The sequence below is a fragment of the Manis pentadactyla genome, chromosome 1 (genome assembly GCF_030020395.1).
Source record: "Manis pentadactyla isolate mManPen7 chromosome 1, mManPen7.hap1, whole genome shotgun sequence".
Classification (NCBI taxonomy): Eukaryota; Metazoa; Chordata; class Mammalia; order Pholidota; family Manidae; genus Manis; species Manis pentadactyla.
The window spans coordinates 211,107,802-211,135,200 of record NC_080019.1 but is presented as its reverse complement, the minus strand read 5'-3'; the positions used below and the strand labels follow the sequence as shown (position 1 = coordinate 211,135,200).

The 27,399-nt window shown below is 38.4% G+C and overlaps 1 protein-coding gene across 3 annotated transcripts in view; it reads right to left on the bottom strand.

Moving 5' to 3' along the window:
• SUMF1 (sulfatase modifying factor 1) overlaps positions 1 to 27,399 on the bottom strand; it is a 92,472-nt gene that overhangs the window by 8,200 nt on the left and 56,873 nt on the right. Inside the window, exons 7-8 of one of the 3 annotated variants that reach the window (XM_036878373.2) lie at positions 26,023 to 26,136; positions 9,389 to 9,440 (exon numbers count right to left, since the gene is read on the bottom strand). The exons of 1 other annotated variant lie outside the window; for it this stretch is intronic. In XM_036878373.2, coding sequence (XP_036734268.2) covers positions 9,389 to 9,440; positions 26,023 to 26,136 — 166 coding nt within the window. The remainder of the gene's footprint in view (positions 1 to 9,388; positions 9,441 to 26,022; positions 26,137 to 27,399) is intronic. One more of the 3 variants, XM_036878372.2, reaches the window with a different exon arrangement.

Sequence of the window (27,399 nt, the reverse complement as noted above, 5' to 3'; positions counted from 1 at the left end):
CTGTTTCCCATTTTCATGTCAACCACCTATTGTCAGGTCCAGGCATAAGTGGGAGAAGTTAAAAGAATCATGTTTTCTCCAAGTATGGCTGACACAGTGACTTGCAAAGGTCAACTATGTGGGCAGAAGTTCATGTTTTCTTCTAAGCATTTCCAGGTACTTAGAAACTGTCACAGATCAAGCCACTAGTTATTTTTCATTCCACTGCAGAGCCATAGTATTTCATGGCCTTAACTACTTAATGTTACACTAATAAATGTGTATTGACCATACATGGGCAAACTATAAATGAGAAAATCTAGATGCAAAAATAATGACTAACACCAAAGCTTTCTTCCCAGGAATACCTAGAATCTGACAGACATTGCACCAGAATCTTCTGAGTTTATTATTCTGTAAAAGTAAAATAATCACCAAGAATTCACTGAAGCAGAAATGAAAGCATTTATAACTGTGTAATTATCCTATATAATGGCCACTCTCTTCTTCATTAAACTTCTTTCCTGGGAATTCTTGCATTACAATGCTTCAGGTGGTTCTCTGCATGCTGTGTTACAATACACCAAATGGCAGTTTAAATTATGGTTGAAGTTTCTCACAGTGTCTGCTATCATGCAAGATAAAATTCTTTTGTCAAGTGAGATCTAAGAACAAGAAGGAGCTGATTTGCCAATAGGAAGGAGTGAAAACAAAACAGTCCCCTTATATCACCAACTCCATGATCTAGGTCTGCAATCAATAAATATGGCACTCATCAGAATGACCCCATGCTGCTGTGACCACAGCAGTTAATATCGTCTATCTAGGTGACTGCTTAGCTAATTCTTATAACTACAACTGTTTTTGCCAGAAAAACAACACAATGTACGATTAGCTATAGCTGTCTGAAATGCTTTCCACTCTGCCAAAAAATAGAAAAAGTACTAAGAGTGTATAGTGGGTTGATGGGTGTCCCCCCAAAATGCATGTTCACTCAGAGCATCAGAATGTGACCCTGTTTGGAAATAGGGACTTTGCCAATAGGTAATTTTTGTAACTAGTTAAGATGAGATCATACTGGATTATGGGGAGCCCTACATCCAATGACTGGGGTGCTTATAGCAGGAGGAGAGCACAGAGAGACACACAAAGGAGGCTGTGGGAAGACAGAGGCAAGACTGGAGTGATGCAGCAACAAGCCCAGGAACACCAAGGACTCCTGGGAGCTGCCAAGGGTCTGGAAGAAGTAAGGAAGGATTCTCCCCAGGCACTTCAGAGTGCATGGCCCTACTGGAACCTTGATCTTAGACCTCTAGCCTCTGGAATGGTGAGAGAATAAATTTCTGTTGTTTCAAGCCACCAGGTTTGTGATAATTTGTTATGGCAACTTAGGAAACAAAGGGGAAAAGTCCCCATTTCTATTTGTTAAAGGAAGGATTCATACATCAAAATTAATAGTTTCTCATGAGCAAGTTTGTTCCTTGAGGTTAACATAATAAGCTACAGACAGTACTATCAAATACCTCATTTTTCTGCCTATATACCTCACAAGAATAGAGATCGCAGTGCCCCACCACCTCCACTACCAGTCCTCAAAAACCTAAGTAAACAAACACAGTGAACATAGGGACTCTGTCCAGAAAAAACAAGAACCCATGTGAATGTTGTTTCCAAAGATACTACTATCTGTTAACAGCTCTACCCCCAGACACCAAAATATTAGCAGGTCTCTAATGTTTGGATGATTACAAGGACAGCAAAAAACACACATTTATCAATAAACATCAGTGCCAATAATCTCAAAAGGTCAAGGTACAGAGAAAGTTCCCAGGAAGAGGTGAATATGCAATGCTGAGTGTTAATACAAAGAAGCACACGCTCACTTAAAACACCTGGGGAGGCATAAAAGTCTTTAATGATGAAAAATCCACATAGATGCCACAGAATCACTCATCAGCAAGACTAGCTTGTTCAGGTCTGCCAACCTGCTCAGGGCTGCCAGGACATATTTCACAGGAGCATCAACAATGGCATTTCAGGTAATCAAGACAGACACTTCCCTTTCCCTCCTTTTCATCCCCTAATAAAATCACAAGGAAAGCCAAAGAAGGGATAGAGACTTTGACAAATTTTAATGAGTCAGCAAAGAGTCAAGAAGCACTACTTTTAAGCATGTTATTTGAAGTAATCCATATCGTGAAATACTAAGTAGCCACTAAAAAGAATGAGGCATGTTAAAAATACATAAGGGACTTCTGTATAAGAATATTATCATTTTCATTGAAAGGAACACAGAATCAAGCATTATTCTGATTTTTTTACACACTGTGTCCCACTAGGGAGTTGGTTACCTGGAGTGAATGTCTGGCTTTGGGGCAAGGAGGGTGCCACAAAGGGCCTCAGCTCACTGGTCACCCAATCATCCACACATTCTCATTTCCTCAGTTCAATTTACTGCTTTATTTCCCTTGGAAATTCCCCTGTGACCCATGCATTATTCAGAAGTGTGCTGTTCAGTTTCCAAGTGTTTGAACACTTTCTTATTTCTTACTGATTTCTAATTTAATTCTGCTGTGATTGAAAACACACTGTATGATTTCAATTTTTTAAAAATTTGCTGAGATTAACAGACATCTACAGAACACTCCACCCAAAAGCAACAGGAAACACATTCTTCTCAAGTGCACATAGAACATTTTCCAGAATAGATCACTTGCTAGGCCACAGAAAGAGCCTCAGTAAGTAAATTCAAAAAGATTGAAATTGTACCAACCAACTTCTCAGATCACAAAGGTCTGAAACTAGAAATAAATTGTGCAAAGAAAACAGAAGGGCCCACAAACACAGGGAGGCTTAATAACATGCTCCTGAATAATCAATGGATCAATGACCAAATAAAAACAGAGATCAAGCAATATATAGAGACAAATGAAAACAACAGCTCCATGCCCCAACTTCTGTGGGACGCAGTGAAGGCAGTTCTAAGAGGAAAGTATACAGCAATCCAGGCATATTTAAAGAAGGAAGAACAATCCCAAATGAACAATATAAATTCACAATTAGTGAAACTGGAGAAAGAAGAAGAAATGAGGCCCAAAGTCAGCAGAAGGAGGGACATAATAAAGATCAGAGAATAAATAAAATTGAGAAGAATAAAACAATAGAAAGAATTAATGAAAGCATGGGGAAGGCAGTATAGCACAGAGAAGACAAATAGTGACTCTACAGCATCTTACTATGCTGATGGACAGTGACTGCAATGGGGTTGGGGGCGCAGACTTGATAATATGGGTGAATGCAGTAAGCACAATGTTGCTCATGTGAAACCTGAACATAAGGTTATATATCGATACCTTAATTTAAAAAATAATAAATAAATAATAAAATAAATAAAACTGAGGTTTACTGGATTGTGCAGGATATGGTCTATCTATGCATATGTGCAATCAATACTTGAAAGGATATTCTTCTGTTCTCAGGTAGAATATTCTAGAAATATCTATCAGATCCTGTTTGTTGGTGATATTCCTGGGTTCTTCTATATCTTTGCTGATTTTCTGTCTAACTGAACCATCAATTGTTGAGAAAGAAACATTAAAGTTTCCAACTACAATTATGGATTGGTCTGTTTCTTCTTTCAATTTTTTTAGAATTAGATTTTGCTTCATGTTCCAGCTTTTTTCTTAGGAGCATACACATTTAGTATTACTATGTCCCCTTGGTGGATTAACCATTTTATTATTATAGAATGTCCTTCCCTGACTAGTAATTTTCTTTGTTTTGAGTCTACTTTATATGATAATAAATAGACATTTTTATATATGATAAATATGATAGCCATTCCTGCCTTCCTTTGATTAATGTTTGCATAATATATTTTTCCCATCATTTTGTTTTCAACCCATTTATATATACATTATTATATTTAAAGTTTTTTGTGGACAGTATATACTTAGGTTATATTTTTTAGTCCACTCTGCCAATCTGTTTTTAACTGATATAGTTGGGCCATGGACCATGTAATTTAATGAAATTATTGATTTGTTAAGACTTTGTTGTTCATTTTATTTCTTGCTTTGTCTGTTCTCTGTGATTTTGTTTCTGTTTCCTTTTTCCTGCCTTCCTGTGGGTCATTTTTTTAAGAAATACATTTTTATATACCTACAGTGCTTTTGAATGTACATATATATATATTTACATACATACATCACAGTTTATATCATATATATTTATACATGTACATATATATTTATACATGTACATAAAATATAAAGCATCACAGTCAACTGGTATTATTTTACCAGTTCCAATGAAGTATAGAAAAGTTACCTCCCTTTATATCATTTTAGCCTCTGTGATTATAACTGTATTAAATATCTCCTCTAAATATGTTTAGAAACACACCAGATGATAATTTCTGCTTCAATCAACAAACAAAATTTAGAGAACTCATGAGGAGGAAAGCCTATTGTATATACCTTTACTTCTGCTTAGTATGTTCTTTCTTTCATCCTGATGTTCAAAACTTTCCTTCTTTAATCATATCCTTTCTGTTTAGGGAGCTTCCTTTAGCCATTCTTTTAGGATAGGAATGCTGATAACAAATTCTCTTAGTTTTCCTTCATTTGAGAATGTCCTGATTTCCTCTTATTCCTAAAAGACATTTCACGAGATAAAGGCTTGCAGGTTGGCAGTTGTTTTCTTTCAACATTTAAAAAATACCGTACCATTTCCCCTGACCTTTATTAGGGCCTCTGATAAGAAATCCACTGTCATTCGCATTGGTTTTTCCCCTAAGGATAAGGTGTCACTTTTCTTCTGGCTGCTTTCAAAGCATTTTTTTTGTCATGAGTTTTTAGAAGTTTAATTATGATTTCTTTGGGATGATCCTGTTTGGAGTCCACTCAGCCTCTTGAATCTACAGGTTTAAGTCTCTTCCTATATTTGGGAAGTGGTCAGTGACTATTTCTTTGAGTACTCTTAGCTCTATGCTTTTTCTGCTCCTCTAGTATGGCCACGACACGAATGTTAGATGAGCTTTTTGTTGGAGTCACATAGGTACTGGGGAGCTATTAATTAACTAATTTTCTATTTTCTGTTTGTTCAGATTGAGTCATTTCTTTTGTTCTAGTTGCTAGTTCACTGATTATTTCTCCCTCTGTCCCTTTCACACTGCTCTTGAGCCCATTCATTTTTTGTTATTCTATTTTTCAGTTCTGAAATTTACATTTAGCTTTCATTTACATCTTCTACTTCTTTTCTGAAACTTTGTCTTCATTGGTTTCAAGTACATTCATAATTACTCACTGAAGTACCTTTGTCATGGCTGCTTTAAAACTTTTGGTGTGTAATTCTAACACCTCTGTCATCTCAGTGTTAGCATCCTTTGACTGTCTTTTTTCATTTAGTTTAGTATCTTCCTGCTTCTTGGCATGACAAGTGATTATTCAATTATATCCTGGAAAACGTTTTTATTATTATAAGACTTGGGCTCTCATGTAAACATCTTGTTTTAGCTAGCTTTCTATGATACCACACTGGCAGGGGAAGGGTGGCATCTCATTATTGACAAGTTGAAGCAAAGTCCAGGTTTACCCACTCAGCCTCCCCACTCAGCCACTATGGACAACTCGAGAGGAGCCCTGTTACTTACAGCTGCACAGAGCTGAGTTTTGGCTCCCCACACAGTCTCTACTTACACAATAGTGAGGGTAGCCACACTGTTGCTGTGCAATGATGAAAGGCCTAGCTCTCTACTTGGCCTTCTCTGACACCAAAATCAAAGGGGTACTGTGGCACCTCAACAGAGCCTCATGGGGGTGCAAGTCTAGGCTCTATACTTGGCCTTGCAAGAATGGGTAGGCACACAGTATTTTCTGTAGTGTTTGGAGTACGGTAGTTACTGACCAGTTTTCTGTATGCCTAGACTAACCCTTTCCTACTTGCTCCTTCAGCCAGAGAATAGGCTTTTCTGGGATTTTTTTGGTCAATATTCATTGGCATTTGTGGGTTGGTGGCTTCTTCAACTCCAACTCTAGGTTATAAGGGACAAAAATAAAATTCATGGAACTTACCATCATGTCATTCCTAGGGCACAAGCGGTTTGTAGCTACTCTGCCTTCTTTCTTTTCACTTTTCAGGGTCTCCTTATGTTTCTTTTTTATGTAGTTTCCAGAGTTTTAATCATATTTACTGGGAGAAATAGGGAAATGTATGTCTACTCCATTTTCCCAGAATCCAAAGTCAAACCTCCTTTACCGTCATTTTTAAAGGACAGCGTTGCTGGATATAGAATTCTTAGTTGATAGTTTGTTTTTATTCCAGCACTTTGAATATAGAACTTCACCATCTTCTGGGTTCCATTGGTTCTGATGAGAAATTAGTCATTAATTACATTATTGTTGCCCTGTGTATAATACAGTGTTTTTCTCTTGTTGCTTTCAAGACTTTCTCTTTGTCTTTCAAGTGTGGCTATGATTTGTCTAGGTATATTTCTTTTTGTGTTTACCCCAGTTGAAGTTCACTGAACTTCTTGGATCTGCAAATAATTTTCATCAAATTTGGCAAGTATTTAGATCATTTCTCCAAAAAATATTTTGTCCTGTTCTCTCTTCTCCATCTGGAAATCCTATTATACATGTTGGAATTATGTTGAAATGCTTGATATTGTAATAGAGAGCTCTCTTTTTTTTGTCTGATTCTTCTTTTCCTCTCTGTACTTTGGTTTAGAAAATCTCTCTTGATTTACTTTCATGTTCACTGATTCTTTCTTCTACCATTTCTAATTTGTTACTGAGTTCTCTAAGGAACTTTTCATTTCAATTATAATATTTGTCAGTTTTAGAAATTTCACTTGGTTCTTTTTTTTACCATTTCCATTTGCCTGTTGTAATCCTTTATTTGTTGACTCATACAGTATTTTCTACTAATTCTTTGAATATATTTTACTTTAGTTGTTTAAATATAATAGCTGCTTTTAAATCTTTGTTATGCCTAACATCTGGGCTTACTCAGAGTCAGTTTTTACTTAATTCATCTTTTTCATTAGTTTGGATCATACTTTCTTGTTAGTTTGCATGTTATTACTTTTTAAGTGAAAACTAGGCATTTAGATTATTTATGCATACACACATACACATATATAAAATAGCACCTTTACAGTCATTGTGTGAGGTCAAATCTCCATAATAAATCCCTCATTGCACACACACATGCAACCATGCATGCTAGTAGTTTTACTTCTGATTAAACCATGACTGACAGAATTAAAAGTTGTTGAAGCTGGGTTATGAGTACATTCTCTCTACTCTTATTAGCATTCCCATAACAAAATCCTAAAAAAATAACATATACTCATATATGCTCTTTATAAAAGGAGCCATTAGAATTCACAATGTTGCCTGAGGAGGAAATAAAGAAGGGGCTGGGAGAAAAGAGTGGGAGTTTTGTACCTTTTGAAATTATTATTCATAAATTACCTACTCATTTTTTTAATGGGAAAAAAAGCACATTCAGTGCAGTAAAAACTAAAATTCTCTGGCACATACTGATTCTTTTTCATTGAACTCAGAGATAACACTGTTTATTAAAGCTTAAAAGCATCTTTTATTTTGCATTTATTATATCCTCATTATAATAAAATTTTACTACTGAATAGCACAACACATTTATTCAAAGCAGGAAATAAGAGTTAGCCTCTGAAAAAGCATTAACCACCACACCACAGACCTTCCTTTTTACACCCATCATTCACTTAAGGATCAAGTAAGTAGGGTACCATTCCAATGGTATTCAAATGATAGCTAATTGTTAGCCTTTTAGCTTCTGACAAGAGTGTTGGTTTAGAAAGACTATTCAGTTTAAAACTATTAAAACTCCTTTTAACCCTAAAAGGAATCAGAGCCAAACAGAAAAGTTGGGAGCAGTGGATTTACTCCTGGATGACAAGATCCAGGTTACCTGAAATAAGAAGATGCCTTTGAGATTTGCTAGTCCAGAAACTCCCCATCTGAGCTCTGTGGATCTAAGAAAATAGAAATGGTATCTAACTTGTTAAAGATTTCAAAAAGACTTTTTAAAGACCTCATAAATTTACTGATGAAAAAGCTGTTCTGGCTAACCAACACATGTTTTTTAGGCCCAGGTCGTTCTAGCCCTAACACCCCATCATTTCATCATTGCCTCCCCTCCCAGGATAACAAGATTCTCACATCGCCCACAATGAGACACTTGATTCTTTCTGCCTAACATGCCCGTCCCCACTGCTCATCAAACTCCTATTCATCTTGCAAGATCCACCTTGAGTGTCGTCTCTCAATTAAGAGCATGGGCTCTGGAATCAGACTATCTGCCTGAGGTCAGGGCATGGTTCTAACACTGACTGTTGAGTCTGGTCTAGTTAGGTAACCCTTCTATATCCCAGCTTCCTCTCCTGAAAAATGAAGGTGATAACAGTACCCACTTCACTGGATTGATGTGGGGTTTAAATGGGATAATGCACATAAAGCACTCTGAAAATAATAAAGAATAGATATGCAACTGCTGTTGTTACTATTACACAGTAGTAGTTCATGACTAACTCGTTTCCCAAAGGTGCTCATAAATTTAATAATCCAGGTAGCATGTAACTTACAAAATTCAAAAACCAGAAAGATCATTTGACCCAATTTTTCTAAGGCCAAACTCCTGAAAGGAGGCCAAGTTCTTCTAATAAAATAGTTGACACGTTAATAGCCTGTAGAAGGAAGTCACACTATTGTATATTAGAATAAAACTCACATAGCTGGTCAAAGAGTACAGAGGCTAATACCAAAGCAACAGACTTAGCAGAACCTGAGCATTTTTAATAGTGAAATCACCACAAAAACATTCTGGAGGCCATAGTGAACTTCACCTCAAGAAGCTTTTAAAAGTCTGAAAACGTAATTTGCCTTTGCTTTACTTTCATCCCCTTGTCTGGTTTAAATGATACAATACCTAAGGAAAAAACTGAAATTCATTGTTTTTTATTTGACAATGGCAGCAGGCCTCTATTTAATATTTAATACTATTTCTGAGAAGACCCAACAGTCCTGTGAATATCTTATGTATTGTAAATATTGTTTTCCATCTGATTAGAGACTGCTTAAGACCAACTAATGGTAACAACAATAGCTCTGAAAAAGCAATGAACACCTGGTAAAGGAACAAATCAGGAAAGGTCACACCTATTCCTCCCAGAGTCTTCCTCCATTTCTTCACACTTTCCCTATATGCTCAAGCTAGAATCCTGAGGAGCAATTTTCAATTCCTCCTTCTTCCTCACCCACATCCAGCTGGTCTGATTAGCACTACCTCCACAGCAGATCTCTAATTGACAGCAACAATTCTCTCCATAGTAACCACCCAGACCGCAAACACCAGTTCTCACCTGCACTACTACAACAGCCTCCTAACACGTCTTTCAGCTTCCAAAACGGTACCTAGTAGGAGCACAATAATATTTGTAGAATAAATAAAAGACCATGTCATTGTGCAAGAAACTAGACAACCCCCCACAAAAAAAGAGTACATATTGTGTGATTCCATTTATCCAAAACTCTCAAAAATACAAACTAATCTATTGTGACAGAAACCAAATCAATAATTTCTTGAGTGTGGGAGGCAGACAGGGGCACGATGAAGGAATAACCAAGGGGCACAAGGAAATGTTTGGGTGAAGGACATGTACACTGCCTAGATTGTGGTAGTTTCGTGGATATGTGTGTGTGTGTGTGTGTGTGTGCATGTGTACAAACTGTATATATATTATACTTATTATATATCCACTGATATGTTATATATACATAAAGTATACATATACACACTGATCAAATGGTACAGTTTCAATACATGCAATTTATGGCAACTGCACCACAATAAAGCTGTTTTTTAAAATGAAAATAAACCAAAAAAAGATGGTTATTTTTAATAAAATAGAAAGTATGGAATTTGCTTCAAAGAAGCCGGAGGAGAAGAGCAGAGATTAGTGGGCAGCAATACAGATGAAACAAGATTAGCCATGAGTTGATAATTATTGAAGCTGGGTACTTAGGACATGGAGGTTTAACACGCTATTCTCTCAACTGTGGCATGTTTGAAATTTTCTACAATAAAAACAAACTTTAAGTTAAAGAACAGAAAATCATAAACTAGGATAACTAAAAGAAGAAAAATGACTATGCCTTCCGGTGCCCCAAAATGCTAGGAGTCTAAAGACTTCCTTAGAAGTTTAAGTGCAGGGGAATGCAGAGCTTAAAACGACAGTTTTTATTCTCCACCCTGTAAGTCTTCAAAGCATACATATTCCTTGAAAGCTAAGTCATCCTTGCCCTGGTTGGTTAAATCTGAGCTCTCTTGCACATCCGACTTCTGGTCAAGCCTCCAAGCTGTCAGGTAATACAAGCTCCCGCGGATACGGTTCCAGCAGCGCAGTCACAGATACAAACAAGTGGTCTTTCTACCCATATGAAGTATTTCATGCATGCAGAGGCAGGCATCCTTGCTAAATCACCAGGTACTACAGCGATCAGCAGCTCAAACACACATAAAGGGGTAGCACTTTTATCTTCTTTTTCTTCAAGCCTCAGTTCAGGTGTGCCCTCAGAGGAGTCTCTTTTCAATCACCTTAACCAATGTCAAAGGAAGGAACTCCTCATCTGCACTGGCTTAGAGCATGCTCACTGGTCAGGTCACTAGATCCTCACAATCCCCTTGGGAAGCAGGAAGTATCATTATCCTGATTTTAAGGATGAAGAATAATGAAACTGAGAGGCAAAATAAACAGAGTGCCCCAAGTCACACAGTTGGCAGGTGACAGGGCCAGGAGATGAAGTCCATCCTATCTCTGTGCCTGTTCAGCTCGACTATCTCCTAGGCTTAGCTGCAACTCTGACCAAGGTGTGTGTATGAAAAAAGGTCAAAATCCCAACTTGCTTTTTTTAAACCCAATGTCAAACATGACAAAGGATTTAAGAGTGAGTAGATGAAATCACTACTTCAAATAAAGCTTTTTTAATTATGTGTAATTGTATGTATCCCCTTGCACAAGGACCAGTGAAGAAGGGCTGCCAGTTAGCTTTAGACACTGCATGAGAAGAGGAAAAAGAAGGTGACACACAAAGAAAGGTCAAAGGAAGAAAACTAGAGATCAGATTGGAAAGAATAGCACATCAAACACACAAACCAAATTAACACCCCCAGCAGTATTTTCTCTGTAAAACCAGCATGCCCTGTGTGGTGATCACTCTGCGAGTGAAGTGAATGAAAACAGTCATTTCCTCCATGCTACTTGTTTCACCCATTCCAGCTAGGAAAGGAAGGGAATTTTCAAAACTGTATTAAACTTGCTCTCATTGTGGTGGTTCTCCATTTTCCAATTTAAAAAATGTCACCTTCAGAGCTGAGGTGTGCAATAAAGATTCTTGCTTCTGCAGTAATGTGTAAAGCTGGGTATTTAAAACAGATTTTAGTTGCAGCAACTGGTAATAGCAGCTAATATTTACTGAGCACACAGTATAGTCAGCTATTGTTTTCAATGTTTTTAAATTTCAAAATGATGCTCAGATTTTGGCTCTCTTATTTGTAGGGCAACCATATAGTTTATTGTCCAAATAAAGATACTCTGGGGAATGAAAAGAGGAACTATTAAGAATTATGGCAGACACAGGCATAAACCGGGACTCTTTGGACACCCAATCATTAGCCCCACTAAGTGGAGAATTGAGGAACAGAAAGGTTAAATGGCCCATCTAGGTCACACAGCTAGTAATCGGAAGAACCAGGGTTCAAGCCCAGGCCATTTGGCTCCAGGCTCACACTCAGCCACTCTGCCATGTGCCCTTTGTGAGCTGATATAACACACCAGATTTTTTTAACTAAACCACTCCCCTGTTCCAGTTTGAAATACACATACCTCTCTGTATTTCCCAAGTTCACTACAAGAACATAGCTAAAACCCAAGAGAACTATGAGTCAAGAGTTCACATTTTTAAAAAATAAAGATATTCATTAGCTTTTGGAGAGGGCTGAAATATACCCCTTGCTGGACGAGCATCTCCTAATGTACTTCTTTCAGCATGTGGTATCTGCTTATTTCACTTGGGAATAACTGCATTTAAAGTAGCGACACCTACCACTTAAAGAGACCTGCATACCTAGACTGACGGAACAGATGCTTCTAGTGGTTTCACTGGCTCAGACCCCACTGGGTTTTCAGGTCTCACCTCACACCGTGGGAACCACTGCTCCACTTCATTGTCCTGCTTTGTAAAGTCTCATCTTCCTTTGTGTATTGCTAGAACGATTTTCAAAAATCTCTAATGAAAAATCATGTCCCAGAAATAAACTAAGTAAAGAGTTCAATATTTTCCTTTCATTACAAAATAAACTATAGGTGCCATAAAACATCAAAGAGCCACAATGTCAGGCAGGTAGAAAGTGCCGGGTGTATACACAAGAGTTCCCGTAGGCGTGCTCTTTAAGGCAATGTACTGGTATGCTCGATTTTATCCCTTTGCTTGAGTCCCTGAGTGATACCCCCCTCCTTTACACTCAGAGTTCTAAGTGAAAAGAAACAGTAGTTTTTCAACACAAGGCCATGATACATCTAGGTGCTGAAAACCAGTCAACCTAAACACAGAAACAGCAACTATTAAGAGAAAAGAAGCAGTACATTGGATTTCTGCAACAAAGAACTAACTCTCTCATCATCTGCTAATAGCTGTATACTGCTAACTGGGATCGGTCGTCTAATAATGCAGATGGTTCTTTAATTTCAGAAAGCTTAATATCCTAATATACAGCACACAAGAACATTCTTGATCTATCCAGTCCTGGATGGATCAGCTCCAAAGTTTAGAGAAATCAGTTTGTTCCATCCTAAACAATGCATGGCAGACAGCAGTGTCCTAAAGAAAGGTTAACTTCTGGGTCCACAAGTCATCAGTATCACAGGGTACAGACTACATTTGCTGAAAGGTTTGCCCCAGACTCAATCACTTTCACCTCTCAGGGCAACCATGTAAAACTGTTCAGTCCTGCTTGCAAAGCCAGATATGGCTTTAAGCATTGCTTGACGTGAGAAAAATACCATTGAGTCTTCCTAAGGTTTTTATTTATCACATTCTCTTACACTCACAATCTTCTGTATTTTCCAGTGACAAATCATTAGCAAGTTATGACAGAGTAAAAGCAATTAGCTTTTATCAAATAGTATTTTTAGTTAAATATTATTTTCAAAGAATTGAAGACCTCTATGATTTTATTTTGGACATTTTGCCAGTGGACAAGTGCAAAGTGCCCAACTCAGTAAGTTCTGCCACTTCATTAGAAGCAGTGAGTCTGTCCTTTAGAGAGCGTAAAGAAGAAAGTATTCATGGAAAGAAGGCTTATTTATAATTGCATGCCACCAGATGACTTTCTCTCCTTTCCACATCACTAAAAAGGTCCAGAATAAATGTTTTCCATGAAATTTCAGAGTGTGGTATCTTTTCATAGCTGGCTGGCTTATTGTATTTAAATTTTCATTACATATTAAACACAGGAGTTCCCCTCTTTCCTCACTTACAGATGACGCTGTAAACAGAGGGTACCCCTCTTTCCTCACTTATAGATGACGCTGAGAGCTTAAGGAACCTGCCCCAGGTGATGCAGCCAGTGGGTGACTGGGCTAGGAAACCAGGTCCAACTCTAAAACCTCATGCTTTTAACCATCCTGCTGAACTGCCTCCTTACGATTAATTAACTACATATGCATGTATATGTAATTAGGTGCATTTGCTTAATTCCTTAACATCTGCAAGCTCCATGAGGGCAAGGGGATGGGTCTGCTGGATTCCCAAAACCCCGCACAGAGTCTGGCATTCATCAGACTGCCAATAAATTTTGTTGTATGGATAAAAGTATATATACTTACACATACCACTTGTGTGGGTATGTATATTACCTATATTGTAAATGCATCCACATATCCACATGAAAAAAAAAACAGAATAAACTGTAAAAAAAGATGACTTAACTATTCTATTTTTCTTGTCTCAGTAACAGGGTTGTATTTCAATATCCTTTGGGAAGGAACAAATGAGTCACACTATGGCACAGGGCATCAGGAAAAGTAAAGCTATAGATGTGGAAAATGACACTCTCTATTGCTTTACAATTCATTAGCAAGCCAAATGTTAAGTAGAAAAACCAACTTGCCAAATCAGTAATTTTTTAAGAACAATTTAGTGGAAACAAGACATTAGGTGAAAAGGACAGGAAACTGATTTAACATCTCAAGATATAAAAAACCATAGGCTTAAGTCACCGCCTCTCTCTTGCTTTTGGAAGAAGCCACTGCATGACATAGCAATTCACATCTCTTAAATTATCTTTCATATGCATAACACTCCCTGAAATTCCTGACTTAATGTATGCAGTTTGTGATAAAATGCTACAAGGAAGTAAGTACCCTTTCGTGCTTTGTATTTCAAATAACATCTGGAGTCCAGTAAACACTGTACACAGTCTTGAGACCAGAAGACCTGCGATTTAATTCTGACTCTGCAAATCAAATTCAGTATCTGGGGCAAAATTAAAACCTTTCTCCTCCAAGAATTATCATAAGAAATGAGACTAAAACCACATGCCCCCTTTTGCACAATCAGAAATATTTTGAAATATGAGAAAGAAAGAGAAGGAGAGAAACAGCGAGAATGCACTTTGAAATCTTCAGAGGTGAGAAAACGTCTATAAATGTAAAGTATAAGCACTTTCCCTTGTCGAAAAAACACTAGGCAGTTTGGGGGTAAAGTCAGGGCTATCCCACAAGAATACAAGGTCTGAGGTATACCTCTTCTTTTGTAACCCCAAACATACTTTGCAGTAATAATCTACAAAGCTAGAATGGAGAAGGGCTTCAGGGAACATCTTTCAGTTGACAGAGACCACACTTTTTCTTCCCAAACAACTTGTAATGACTCTACCTCTGATTTAGGAGTGCTGGAAAAACTGTTTATGAATACGGACTGTTGTATGTGAAAAACTGTATAGATGAGAATTATTCTGTTTTAGGGTAGGAGTAATATATATATATTAAATTAGCATTTGTTGACTACCAAGCGTATCAAAGGCTTTAGGGGAAAGTGCTAAGCATAAATTAGGGGCTGAGATATTGGGGGAATATTGGGGGATTCATCTCAAAACCAAGCAAAATCTGTCCAGGGAAGCCCCAGAGCATGAAGAAGATGGGAAAAGAGGCCCTCAGAGGTAGATGCCAAGCCTCAGAGAAGGTCTGCTCCAAAATACAGCACCTAAGCTTCTGACTGTCAAGTCATACCTTAAACCATACCTGACAGGAGATAAAAATCTCAAGCAACTGAATCATAATGGAGGCATAGTTCCACCTGGAACCTGGCAAGTACCCATCCTCTGCCCAGAAAAGCTGCTGAGACCTGGCCTGTAAGCTGTGGACCAAAATAAATAAGGGAACCAAGTGACCCAGCCTCTGCAAGCCTTCCCACCCTCCTTTCTCCATGACCCTTTCCAGGTAAACCTTTAAGACGGGCAGAGAAGGAATAAACAAGCTTTGAAAAGAAGCCAGAAAACTGGGTCTGATTCCCTAAGCATCAGCAGGGCAAAACTTCCTATTACCACAGGACTAAGGAACCATTAGTAGTAATTTTAAAATGCAAACTCTCTGTAGTCAAGGACTATGTGATGTTTATGTCTGCTTCAGCACAGAGCAAGTACTGAATAAATGCTTAATTAAATAAGTGGGGGAAAAAAGGCCATCATCTGATCTAATAAACAACAAGAGCAAGTGTTGAAAGAATTTTCAAAAGGAAATGTTCCAACTGCAAGGTGCTTAGAAAACAGTAACCAGCACTCACTGAGTGTTCACTATGCAGCAGGCACAGCACCAGGTGCTCTAATTCTGTTAATCCGCAACACAGCACGATGTCCTTATACCATATTGTTACTCCCATTTTAGAGAGGAGGAAACTAAATCAAAAGATGTCATCCCCTTTGCACAAGGCCTCTATGCCATCGAGTGGCAGAACTGGAATGGACCTAAGGTCTCAATCATTTTAAAACCAGTCCTCTTAACCATGTTACTAGCAGCTTCATCATCCATGACTGCCTGCTTTCCAAGCCAGCACCAGACGGCAGGGCTATGGTCCAGATTTACTGTGTCCCAGGAATGGCTTGCTACATCCCTAGCAAAATTTGCAGATAAAGCATATCAGACAAGGGCAGGATGATTCACCTAAGGTGGCATGATGGTTTAAAGCTCAATGGCAGATGGAAATTCAGGCCACTGACCTCTGCTTTCATTATGTAACGATGGTTCTGTTATTCAGTGCAGCGGGTAGAACCTGACTGAGTGCAGCAAACTACCACATCAGCAAACTCTTTGCTCTTTTCTTTTAATGTTTCTGTTATAACCCCAACTCATTATGTCTGACCTTCTGCCATCCCAGTCTTAGAACATATGGCTCTCCCTTCCCAGGAGTGCTATACACACTGTGAAAAAGACAGCTCATAAAAGCCTTTTTACTGGGCAGACCAAACCAAGGAAGACAATTTACACGTCACAATCCAAAGCCCTGAGTTAGTTGGCTAACAGAAATTCTCCAAACAGCTCTGATGCCCCCATAAGGAGGGGAAAACAGAGCAGCAAAACTGAAAGAAACAAGTGCATGCAGACTTGAGCACAAGTGCAAACCCACCCACCCACCTCCCACGCCCCCACCACTTCTGCTTTCACTCTGAGCGTGGAAAGGGCACAACGCGTCAGAACTGAAGCACAAGCCAAGGGCAGCTGTGGCTCAGGGTACCGACAGCTAGGCATTTACTTCAAGAAACTCAAAGCAATGGGAAAGAAAGGACAAAAACTCTTTCTCCATTTACCATGAATTCCTCAAAAGGCCATGCCCTGCCTGTCCTGTGTTTGGAGCCAGCACAGTGACCTGACCAACTGCTGCCATCCTTTCTAAGGACATCTCCTCAGAGAAGCCTTCACAGCTCCAACAGCACAGAACAGAGATCACTGAGGCTCCCACCTGAGCCATATCTAGTTTTAAGCTAAAGAATGAAGGTCCACAGCTTTTTGGGGCATCAAAGAAAGGATTTGTGCAAGGGTGGAAGCTGGGGGTTTTCACCTCCCACCTTTAAGATCCACTCATCAGAGACCGTCTTACATGCAGGTATCCTGCTCAACGTGCCCAGAAGAGTTAATAGTTGTAACATAAAGTTCTCGAGGTAATTTTATTGTAAAGTAGAAACAGACAGTATTTTTACGACCTTCCAAATAACAACTGGAATTAGCACTCACTCTATTCAAGCAAGAAGCATATGTTTGGACAAAGTGTTTATAGGATCTAAATATCTGAGCTTCATATACTCAGGCTTTTTTCTATTTCTCAACAGTGTGTTGTAGGATGATCAACCTTGCTTCTGAGCCACAAAGAAAAGTGGCAACAGATAAACACTAGCTTCTCCTCCAGGAGGATTTCCATCTTCCACTAGAGAGAAGAAGATACAATTCTTTTCCTAAACATAGTCCCAAGAGACTGATATTTTGATCACTCTGCTGTCCCACTGGCACTTACTAAGTGCAATTTAGAACCACATTAATTTATTGTCAATTGTAAGTTGAGTTCATTAACACTTTCACACCTTTTTCATTTTGAACCAAAGGTTACTTCTCCATCAAACTGATTTATTCATGCCCCTAAAATGTCCTCATTAAAAAATATGTGAATGCAAAAATTCTCAATCATGACATAAGTTGGTCATGGGGATAGCTGTAGAGCATGGAGAACACAGCCAATGATAAAATCATTCTATCTCAACAGATATTAACTGTACTGGTTGGGGTGAGGATTTAAATAATGTGGGTAACTGTTGAACCATTGTATTGTATACTTCAAACCAATATAAGATTGTATATCAATGATACTTCAATAAAAAAAGAAAAAAATAGTAATAATAAAAAATATGTGAATGAAGGCCTTATGTCAGGTAAAAATCCTCAATCAACTGCTCCTCCTAGCACACACTAGGTACTCAGCGAATGCTTGCTGCATTGATTAGGCTGCTGTTGGGCTGGTCCATGGGTGTGGCAGTCTCAAGAAGGGGGATATGATATTTACTGTTTTTGGCCAGGCTGTGACAAGGACAGTCTCATGCCACACACAGAGAAAGACCAGGAGACAGGCCAAGCAAGAGTCTAACATTTTTTTTAATTAAGGTATTATTGATATACAGTCTTATGAAGCCACATTGTGGTTTCAACATTCACCCATATTATCAAGTCCCCTCCACCCCATTTCAGTCACCACTGTCCATCAGCATAGTAAGATGCTATAGAGTCATTACTTGTCCTCATGCTTTACTGCCTTCCCCAAGACCTACCTATATTTTGAGTGCTAATCATAATGCCCCTTAGTCCCCTTCTCCCTCCCTCCCTCCCCGCCCTCCCCAACCCCTTCCCTTTGGTAACCACTAGTCCCTTCTTGGAGTCTGTGATTCTGCTGCTGTTTTGTTCCTTCAGTTTTGTTTCGTTGTTATACTCCACAAATGAGTGACATCATGTGGTACTTGTCTTTCTCCACCTGGCTTATTTCCCTGATCATAATACCCTCTAGCTCCATCCATGTTGTTGCAAATGGTAGGATTTGTCTTCTTTCTATGGCTGAATGATATTCCATTGTGTATATGTACCACCTCTTCTTTATCCATTCATCTACTGATGGACACTTAGGTTGCTTCCATATCTTGGCTATTTAAATAGTGCTGCAATAAACATAGGAGTCCGTATGTCTTTTTGAATCTGAGAACTTGTTTTCTTTGGGTAAATTCCTAGGAATGGATCTCATGGGTCAAATGGTATTTCTATTTTTAGTTTTCTGAGGAACCTCCATATTGCTTTCCACAATGGTTGAACTAGCTTACATTCCCACTAGCAGTGTAGGAGGGTTCCCCTTTCTCCACATCCTCGCCAGTATTTGTTGTTCCTAGTCTTTTCAATGTTGGTCATCCTAACTGGTGTGAGGTGATATCTCATTGTGGTTTTAATTTGCATTTCCCTGATAATTAGCAATGTGGAGCATCTTTTCATATGTCTGTTGGTCATTTGAATTTCTTCTTTGGAGATGCATCTGTTCAGATCCTCTGCTCATTTTTTAATTGGGTTGTTTTTTGGGTGTTGAGGCATGTGAACTCTTTATATATTTTGGGTGTTAACCCCTTACTGGATAAGTCATTTATGAATATATTTTCCCATACTGTAGGATGCCTTTTTGTTCTGCTGATAGGAGTCTAACATTTTTATTGCACAAAATTCATTGATTCATGCAGTGGAGTTAGTCCAGAGGAGGGTTATTGGGAAGAAGAGCAATCAAGTATGGAATTTAGAGGACAGACAAAAGTAATGTAAGTCTAAGTCCCAAGTCTAGTCACCCAATGGCAAAGAAGTACTTGAGCAGAACTGACAAGTTTGTTACCTGCTAGCATGCTGTACATGTTCACCTCAGGTCAGAGGGTGGGCATGTGCCACGTGTGATGGGCAAGGGCTCAGAGGAGGGTCCGTCAAAACAAGCAGAGTGCAAGCTGCAGACAAGGAGGGCTTATGGCCTCCCTGATCAATTCTACACAACAACAAAGCAGCCTTGCAAAACAGAACACATTTCCCAAAGTGTCTTGAGCTATACAATCTAAGTGAACAATCAAATTCCACGTTGACATAAACAAAACAATCTCTGGCTAATAGAATTTGGCAAGCAGCAGGGATTCATTCAGAGGAAAAATACTTTTTGGAAAACTTTATTCCCTTTGGGCTTTAATGAGCCATGAAGCAGGACAAAGTTTTTCACTGTTAGGATGACTATGTGATATGCCAACAAGAGGTGAGGATAGGAGCAATATCAAGCACTCGTTATTTATAAATATCACTTTCTTCCCCTCTTTCCAAAGACCACTATTCTTCACTAACCCAGCTCAATAGAAGCATATAATATTTCAATTAACTAGCCAAAACACAATTTAAACAAAAAGAGCAAATAGCAATAGTACTTCTGAGGTACACAGTATTTTCACATACATTATCAAGTTTAATTTCATAGATTCTTGAGATTGATGTAATTAGTCCCAATCTGTAGATAAGGAAACTTAAGATATATTCTAAGTTCAGATGCATTCCTTTACTTTTAAGTGGCTCAGCTATAATCCAAATTACTCTGACTTAATTCCAAGACTGGCATTCTTTCCTTAGAAAAAACGCTACCCAAATGAAACTGTGTACCTCTAAGTTAGAGTGGCACAGATACTATAGATTACTCCCATCCCTTCACATCATCAGTGAGCAAGTCAGCATGGTACCTGGGTATTGAGAGGGAGCAGGCCCAGGCAGGTGCCATGTAAGATCTATACAGTCTTTGACTGGAAGAACTACATACTGCCACAGATTAACATGGTTCTCAGGGTTAGGTAACAAAAAAGGAAAAAAACCATCAGGTCACCTTTTTAAAAAAAATTTGGTTAAAATAACAATAGTGGCAGCAATGGCCACACTCTGGATTGCATCTCTGTGACAGAGGTGATGCATCTTAAGCAACTCCAGAATATACAGGCACACACGGTCCCCATAACCTCCTAGCAGCTAAGACCAAACCAGCTCTCACTTTATACAGTCATATAAATACTTCAGCCTCTCTCAGAATTGTGTGTACAAGCACACAACGTGTTTCTACCACCTGCTGTGGCCATAAACGACTGTCCAATAAAACAAACAATAATGATTAACTTTTGCTCTCTGCAAGGCACTGAATAAGAAAAAGATATTTCCTGAATAGCCTTTGCATGCAGAGCACTGACTTTTCTTCCCAAGCTCTCCAAAGAAGCTTTAAAATGATTTGGCATTATGAGTTTGTCTCAGAGCTAATGTGACGCTATATACATAATACTCAAGAGGTCAGTTCCTGGTTTCAAATGTTTACTAATCACATGTATATTTTGGTCCAGAACTTTCCCTCAAAATGTCTGCTCCTAACTAGCCTTTGCTTTTGAAACACCTGGAATGTCAACAAGTCAAACTCTCTCAATTCTATGTATCTGGAATTGGCTTTATTATAGGAACAACCACTATGATTACATAACAAGTTCTTTGCTAGGCACTTAGATACACAGGCCTTTAGGGAAGGAAGACAAGTCAATTAAGACCTCAAAGAGAAATAGGAGCTTTAAACAGACCCAATGAAACCATCCATCTGTGAGGAACTGCAGGGATCACAACCCAGAGAGAAGGGAAGCCCCAAGATGTGAACCTATCTTCCCTAGAGGTCTGTTGATTCAAATGGCGGAAGCTATAAGGCTGAGAAGCTGAAAAGAACTTTTAATACATTGATGGCCTAGAGAAACAAAAAACTGGAGTTCAGGGCCCTCTAAGAAAGAAGAGTCATGGTAAAACTCCTGGACTTTCAGTGGGCACCCTGCACTATACCCCGGCTAGCCCCGGCAGGGACTGAAGCTCAGCCTTAAATCATCTCAATTCCTGATTGGAATAAACTAATCTGAAACAGAAGTTTCCAGAAGCAAAGGTAAATCCTCCCTAAACAAAAATCATACTGTCAAGATCTCAAATACTCTGTCTGATTTTTCACATACAACATCTGGTACTCAATCAAAAAAGTTAGTTATATGAGTAAACAAGATATGACCAAAAAAAAAAAAACAAGAACAACAACAAAGGACAGATGCAGATGGACAGGAGAGCCAGATGCTAGAGTTAATCAGATGCACACTTTAACATATGGTGACTAAAAAATCCAGTGACACACCATTATACATTGACCAGAACAGCTTACACTAGAAGTACTGGTAACACCAAATGTTGACAAAAACAATTCCTGTTCTTTTTCTTTAGTTAAAAGAAATTCAGCCTACTGCTGATAAATGTTAAATCTAAATGGTAGGTACACAGGTTATCTGTTATACTACTTTTTGCACTTTTCTGAATGTTTATAACATTTCATACTTAAATGTCTAAAGAAGAAAAAAAGGCATGGCGAGAGAGAGATCAGCAAAGGCTAAATTATTTTAGCTTTCAGAAGTCATGTTGAGGAGTTTGTACTTTATGCTCTGGACAAGAAGCCACTGAAGGATTTTAAACAGAGTAGCGAGAGCATTAGATTTGTTCTCTATAAATACTGTTCCAGGGGCAACAAAGCAGAGAATGAAGGCATGGGGCCCAACTGGGGGGCGGATGCAGTAACCCAGATGAGAGACGAAAATGACACTAGAAATGAAGGAAAGCTGTAGAGAAAGAATCTGCAGCCTGGAGTCAGTTTTCTTGGGAGTGGGGATTTAGTTTCAAAAGTCTTGAACTTTATATCAGTCCAATCAGGAGGCAAATGAGGCCACTGTGACAAAGAGAAACTTAAAATGAGAACAATTTATAGAGCAAGGACAACTTCCAAGATAGAGCCCAGGACTGGTGAGAACAAGAAAAATATGAATTTTTCTGCAAATCCTTAGATGAAACACAAGCAGTTAGAAAACTGAAAACTAATAAGCACTTGACAACAGATGGTCAGATAGAGACGTTCACAGCCTGCCAGAATTCTGAAGCCTTGTGCACCTCCTTTCCAACATGCAGATGCTTCCATCTGAGGGGGTAAATTCTATTTCTGATTCTGAGAGCAAACGCCAAGTCACATCTTGCCAGTAGAAAACGGCATTTCCCAACGACAAACCCACCAAGCAATTCACAATCTATTCCCATTTTGGAGAGATGGCTTGTCTTTGACCTCTACTTCTACCGGCCCTGTCAGAACGTACAAGGGAAATGAGGGGGAGTGACGTTTCTGAAGAACACAGCTTTATCATCTACACCCAGGAGAGTAGATTTGTGTCTCCAAACTATTCATGAGCAGCCCACCTGTTCTTCCAGGAAGACAGATCAAGCATATCAAACTCATCCCCACATTCTGAAAAATCGCCCGAGGCACAGAGTCTGATAAGTTCGTCAATTACTCTGAGCTGCTGAACCCTCCACTAAGAGGAGATTGAAGAATTAGTTTTTGTTATCATTACCCTTTGTGCCTTTTCAAAAGGTTATGGTTTAAAATTAAGTAACCAGTTTAGCTAGTTTTGGTGAAAATACACAATCTTGGATCTGACTTAGGGATGTCTAGTTTGCTGGAGATAGGATTTTTAAATGGTATTCCCTCCCCCTAATCCATTCAGAGAGCAAAAAATATTCAGAGACATTATTTTAAAGGAACTACTTCTCTTTGCTCTGCTGATGGACAGTGACTGTAAAGGGGTTTATAGGGGAGACCTGGTATAGGGGAGAGCCTAGTAAACATAATATTTGTCATGTAAGTGTAGATTAGTGATACCAAAAACAAAACAAAACAAAACAAAACAAAAAAGGGCAGTTCCTGTGTGGTAACCACCAATGAGTTCTACACAAGGGTATAAAGGGCATATAAAAGTGTAGGCAAAGCGCCTGTTTGTGTTTATACAGAAGATCAAAGCCTAATTGGGCTACCCCGAAAATGAACTAAGATACGATATGAAAGAGAACTTCCAACATCAGCACTCTCTGGAAGACTCATGCCAGAAGATGATCATCAAAAAACCCCAACAAAGATCCACGCATTGCTACAGCTGTAGATGCACTCATCCCACCAGTTCCTGGACTTTCCATGGGAATGATGAAGGAGATATCTAAGCTGGCCTGTGCATACAGTAAAACAACAAATTTGACTGGATCTATACTGTTGGAACTCAACCAAGAATTAGGAGAAGTGCAAATTGTAGTGCTCCAAAATCTTACAACTACAGACTATTTACTTTTAAAAGAACATAAGGGATGTGAACATTCCCCAGGAATGGGTTGTTTTAATTTGTCTGATTTCTCGCAGACTGTTCAAGTTCAGTTGGACAATATCCACCATATCATAGATAAGTTTTCACAAATGCCTAAGGTGCCTAACTGGTTTTCTTGGTTTCACTGGAGATGGCTGGTAATTACAGGTATGCTTTGGTTATGTAACTATACTCCTATTATGTTAATGTGTGTGTGCAATTTAAGTAGTAGCTTAAAACCTATACATGCTGAAGTTACTCTACAAGATATGTCAAAGAAATAATCAATCTTCCCATGTTTTCTTCCGCCTGCTACTTCTATAGCTTTTCTTCTTCCTTCCTAATTACAACCCTTAAATAGAATTCGTGCCTCATATCAAATTTACCGAGTATCATAATTCTTCCAAGTGGTAAAGATACCTCAAGACAAATGCTGGGCATAGAAGCTACAGGGCATAAATATGCAAAGAAATAAAAAGCTAACCATTTCAAACAATAAGGCTTCCCTCTCACTTACCAACTTTACATTTCCCTGTATGGCCCCGGAAGATGACTGGTTAGCCAGAGACGGGTAAGATTCCTCAAGGGAGGAACAACCTAAGACAGGCACAGTCGCAGGGGGGTCATCAGGTGAGAAATTGGGGATCAACAGAGGTGAGGCTTAGAACCTCCCCCCTCATGTTCTGAGAGAAATCTTCTGCATACGTGGATGTTTTATTGCCCTTGTCTAGCTTGGATTAACACATAGTCTACAGGCACACACCTGATCATCTACATTTGCTCTCTTACAACACTAAACTATGTTTTCTACCTTTATCTTGTATCTACCTACCACTTAAGCATTTTATTAAAAATAATAATAATAAAGAGAGAAATGTGGTATCCACATATAAATCAAGTATAAAAACCAAATGAGTATTCATATTTGAACTGACTGTTTATAGTTCATAACGCATGAGCAAAACCAAAAGTTTCTGTGATGACTGCCCTTGTACTGTTCACTATGTAACTTATTCATTATTTGAATGAATAAGTTACATAGAATACAAATAAGTAAGAATTTGTTCTCCGTGTAAGAACTTGTTTGTTATGCCTCAGAAGATTGGAGACTGACGAAAATTAGGCTTGGGGTGGATTAATGATTGTGCATTGAGCATTGACTCCCCTATACAGAATTTTATTGTCGTTAACAACCATTTGATCAATAAATATGAGAGATGCCCTCACAAAAAAAAAAAAAGGACAGACTTCCAATGGTAAAATAAATAAGTAACCGGGATGTAATGTATAGCATAAGGAATATAGTCAAGATATTGTAACAGCTTGGTAGGGTGATAGCTAGAACCTAGAATTATGTATATAAATGTTTTATCACTGTGTTGTACACTTGAAACTAATGTAATGTAATACTGTGCGTCAACTACCCTTCAATAAAAAATAATTATCAAAAAAAATAAAAATAAAAAAATAAAAAAATAAAGGAACTACTTCTCACCTCCATGACCATGAAGTGTCTCAATTTTTGAATATTCTGATGGGAGAACTTTTGGTTTTAGAAGCAGAGTAGTATACAGTAGTTGCAGTCTACATTCTTCTGATACCAGAATAAGCAAAACTTAGACAAACATGGTTGTTTCAATTTCCAAGGTAAATGATGCACTGAACTGACATACTGTAGAGTTCAGGAAATAAGCACTGAATGACTCAACTTCCTGATTCAACAATTCACCCAGAAAATACTCCTCATTTTTGCCACATCATGTTCCTGAATCAAAACTTCAACCAATCAAAATGCAGGCCATTAGCTGCATGATGAATACCATCTAGCAGATCTCACTAGCTATTAATAAAACATTAATGAATTTTGCATAGTTATTTATATATCTCACTCTGATCAGTATGACACTGAATATAATTTCAAAAGTTACAGGCATATTCCCTTAAATAATTATAACCATCACAATAAAGAAGCATATAAATCCTCAAAGACATTTCTACACAATATTTTAAGGTTAAATAAAAAACATGTGCTAAAATATCTTCGGAGAAATTCCAAGATTAATTTCAAGAGTAAATAAATATCTCTCAGAAGCATGAAAATCTTGCCACAGACTGTCCAGAGGATGGATCTAAACTTTTCACAATATACACTCTGAGAATGATACTCACTGGGTTAAGCGTTTTTTCAGCAGAATGGTGAATGGTCCACCAGTCTGAAGTCCATTCCCACGCATTCCCTACTATGTTGTATAAGCCATAACCATTGGGAGGAAAGGCATCAACCTAAAAATGAGAGAAAGGGAATTATACTGTCAAACTACTTACCTTGTTCAGAAAACCTTTTTGATGCAGAAATGCACTAAGAGCCATACTTTCAAAGTATGAAATATTAATTTTCATTGCCATAGTCAAAATATAATTTGGCCAGTGTAAAAACAAAGAAAAGAGATACTTCTCAGCTCTGAGCTCTCAAGGGGAGTTTAGAAGCCTAATGGAGTTTATATTACATGGTAGGAAAACTAATGAAATTATTCCTAGTAGAGAGACTAATAGTGATCATAAGTCAAATCTGTATCTTTGGGGTGGATGATATTTAGACCTTCAAAAACATAACAGAAGCATCCTATTAGACCCAGTTGTAAGTCCTGTCATCAGAGCTGAGCTATGCTGGCCACACAATGTCTTTCAGCATCGAGACCCCAACCAATTTCGTCCTCTCCACCAGCCTACTCCAACTCGTCATCTTATCTTTAAGCTTCATCCATTATCAAAACATTGAGGAAACCTGCATTTATAAAGAAAATGTGAGTTTTATTATCAAGCATATTTGTAATACAGCGTCTGAAGTCTCTGGAGTCTGCAAGTATGAGGCCAACTGTACAGGTTCTCCTGCAAGCAATTGTATCACATTTCAACAGTCAGGTCAGACAGTCTGCCACACAATAGTGTCACAGACACAGACGCAAAGCACAGAGCTTTTATGAGATGGAGGGAGAGGAGGAGGGGGACAAGAGAAAAAATTTTAACTGAACAATGGTAAGTACAGAACTGTTTTGCTATTTTAGTGACTTAAAAATTTTTCCCAATATTTTCTTAATGGAAATTCTAAAACATGAAGAACATTTTTCTTTTTTTTTTAATAAGCAAAGGGTAGTTTAATAAAGCAAACAACACACTCAAGGAGGGAGTGCAGGCATGCTCCAGAGGTACGCAGCGTGGTGGGATTCAGGCTGGGTGGTCATGTAGCTGGGGTTTAAGCATCAGTGGAATATTCACTGGGTTAGGGGGTGTTTTCTCAGAATAGGGAGGGGATTTCTGGGATTACAGGGTGACACCATCTTTTTTGTCCTTAGATGGTCTCTTCCTCGGAACTTGCCATGGTGCCAAGAGGTGCAGTTTTATTATGCTAAGTGAGTGTTTAATGTATCTTGAGGTGAAGTAAGGATCAACTTCTCCTCCGTGTTGGAACTAGTCAGTTTTGGTAGTTCTGGTGTCCATATCCTTCCTCCCCATATCCTAGAAAACTTTCATTTTTAAAATGAAAAA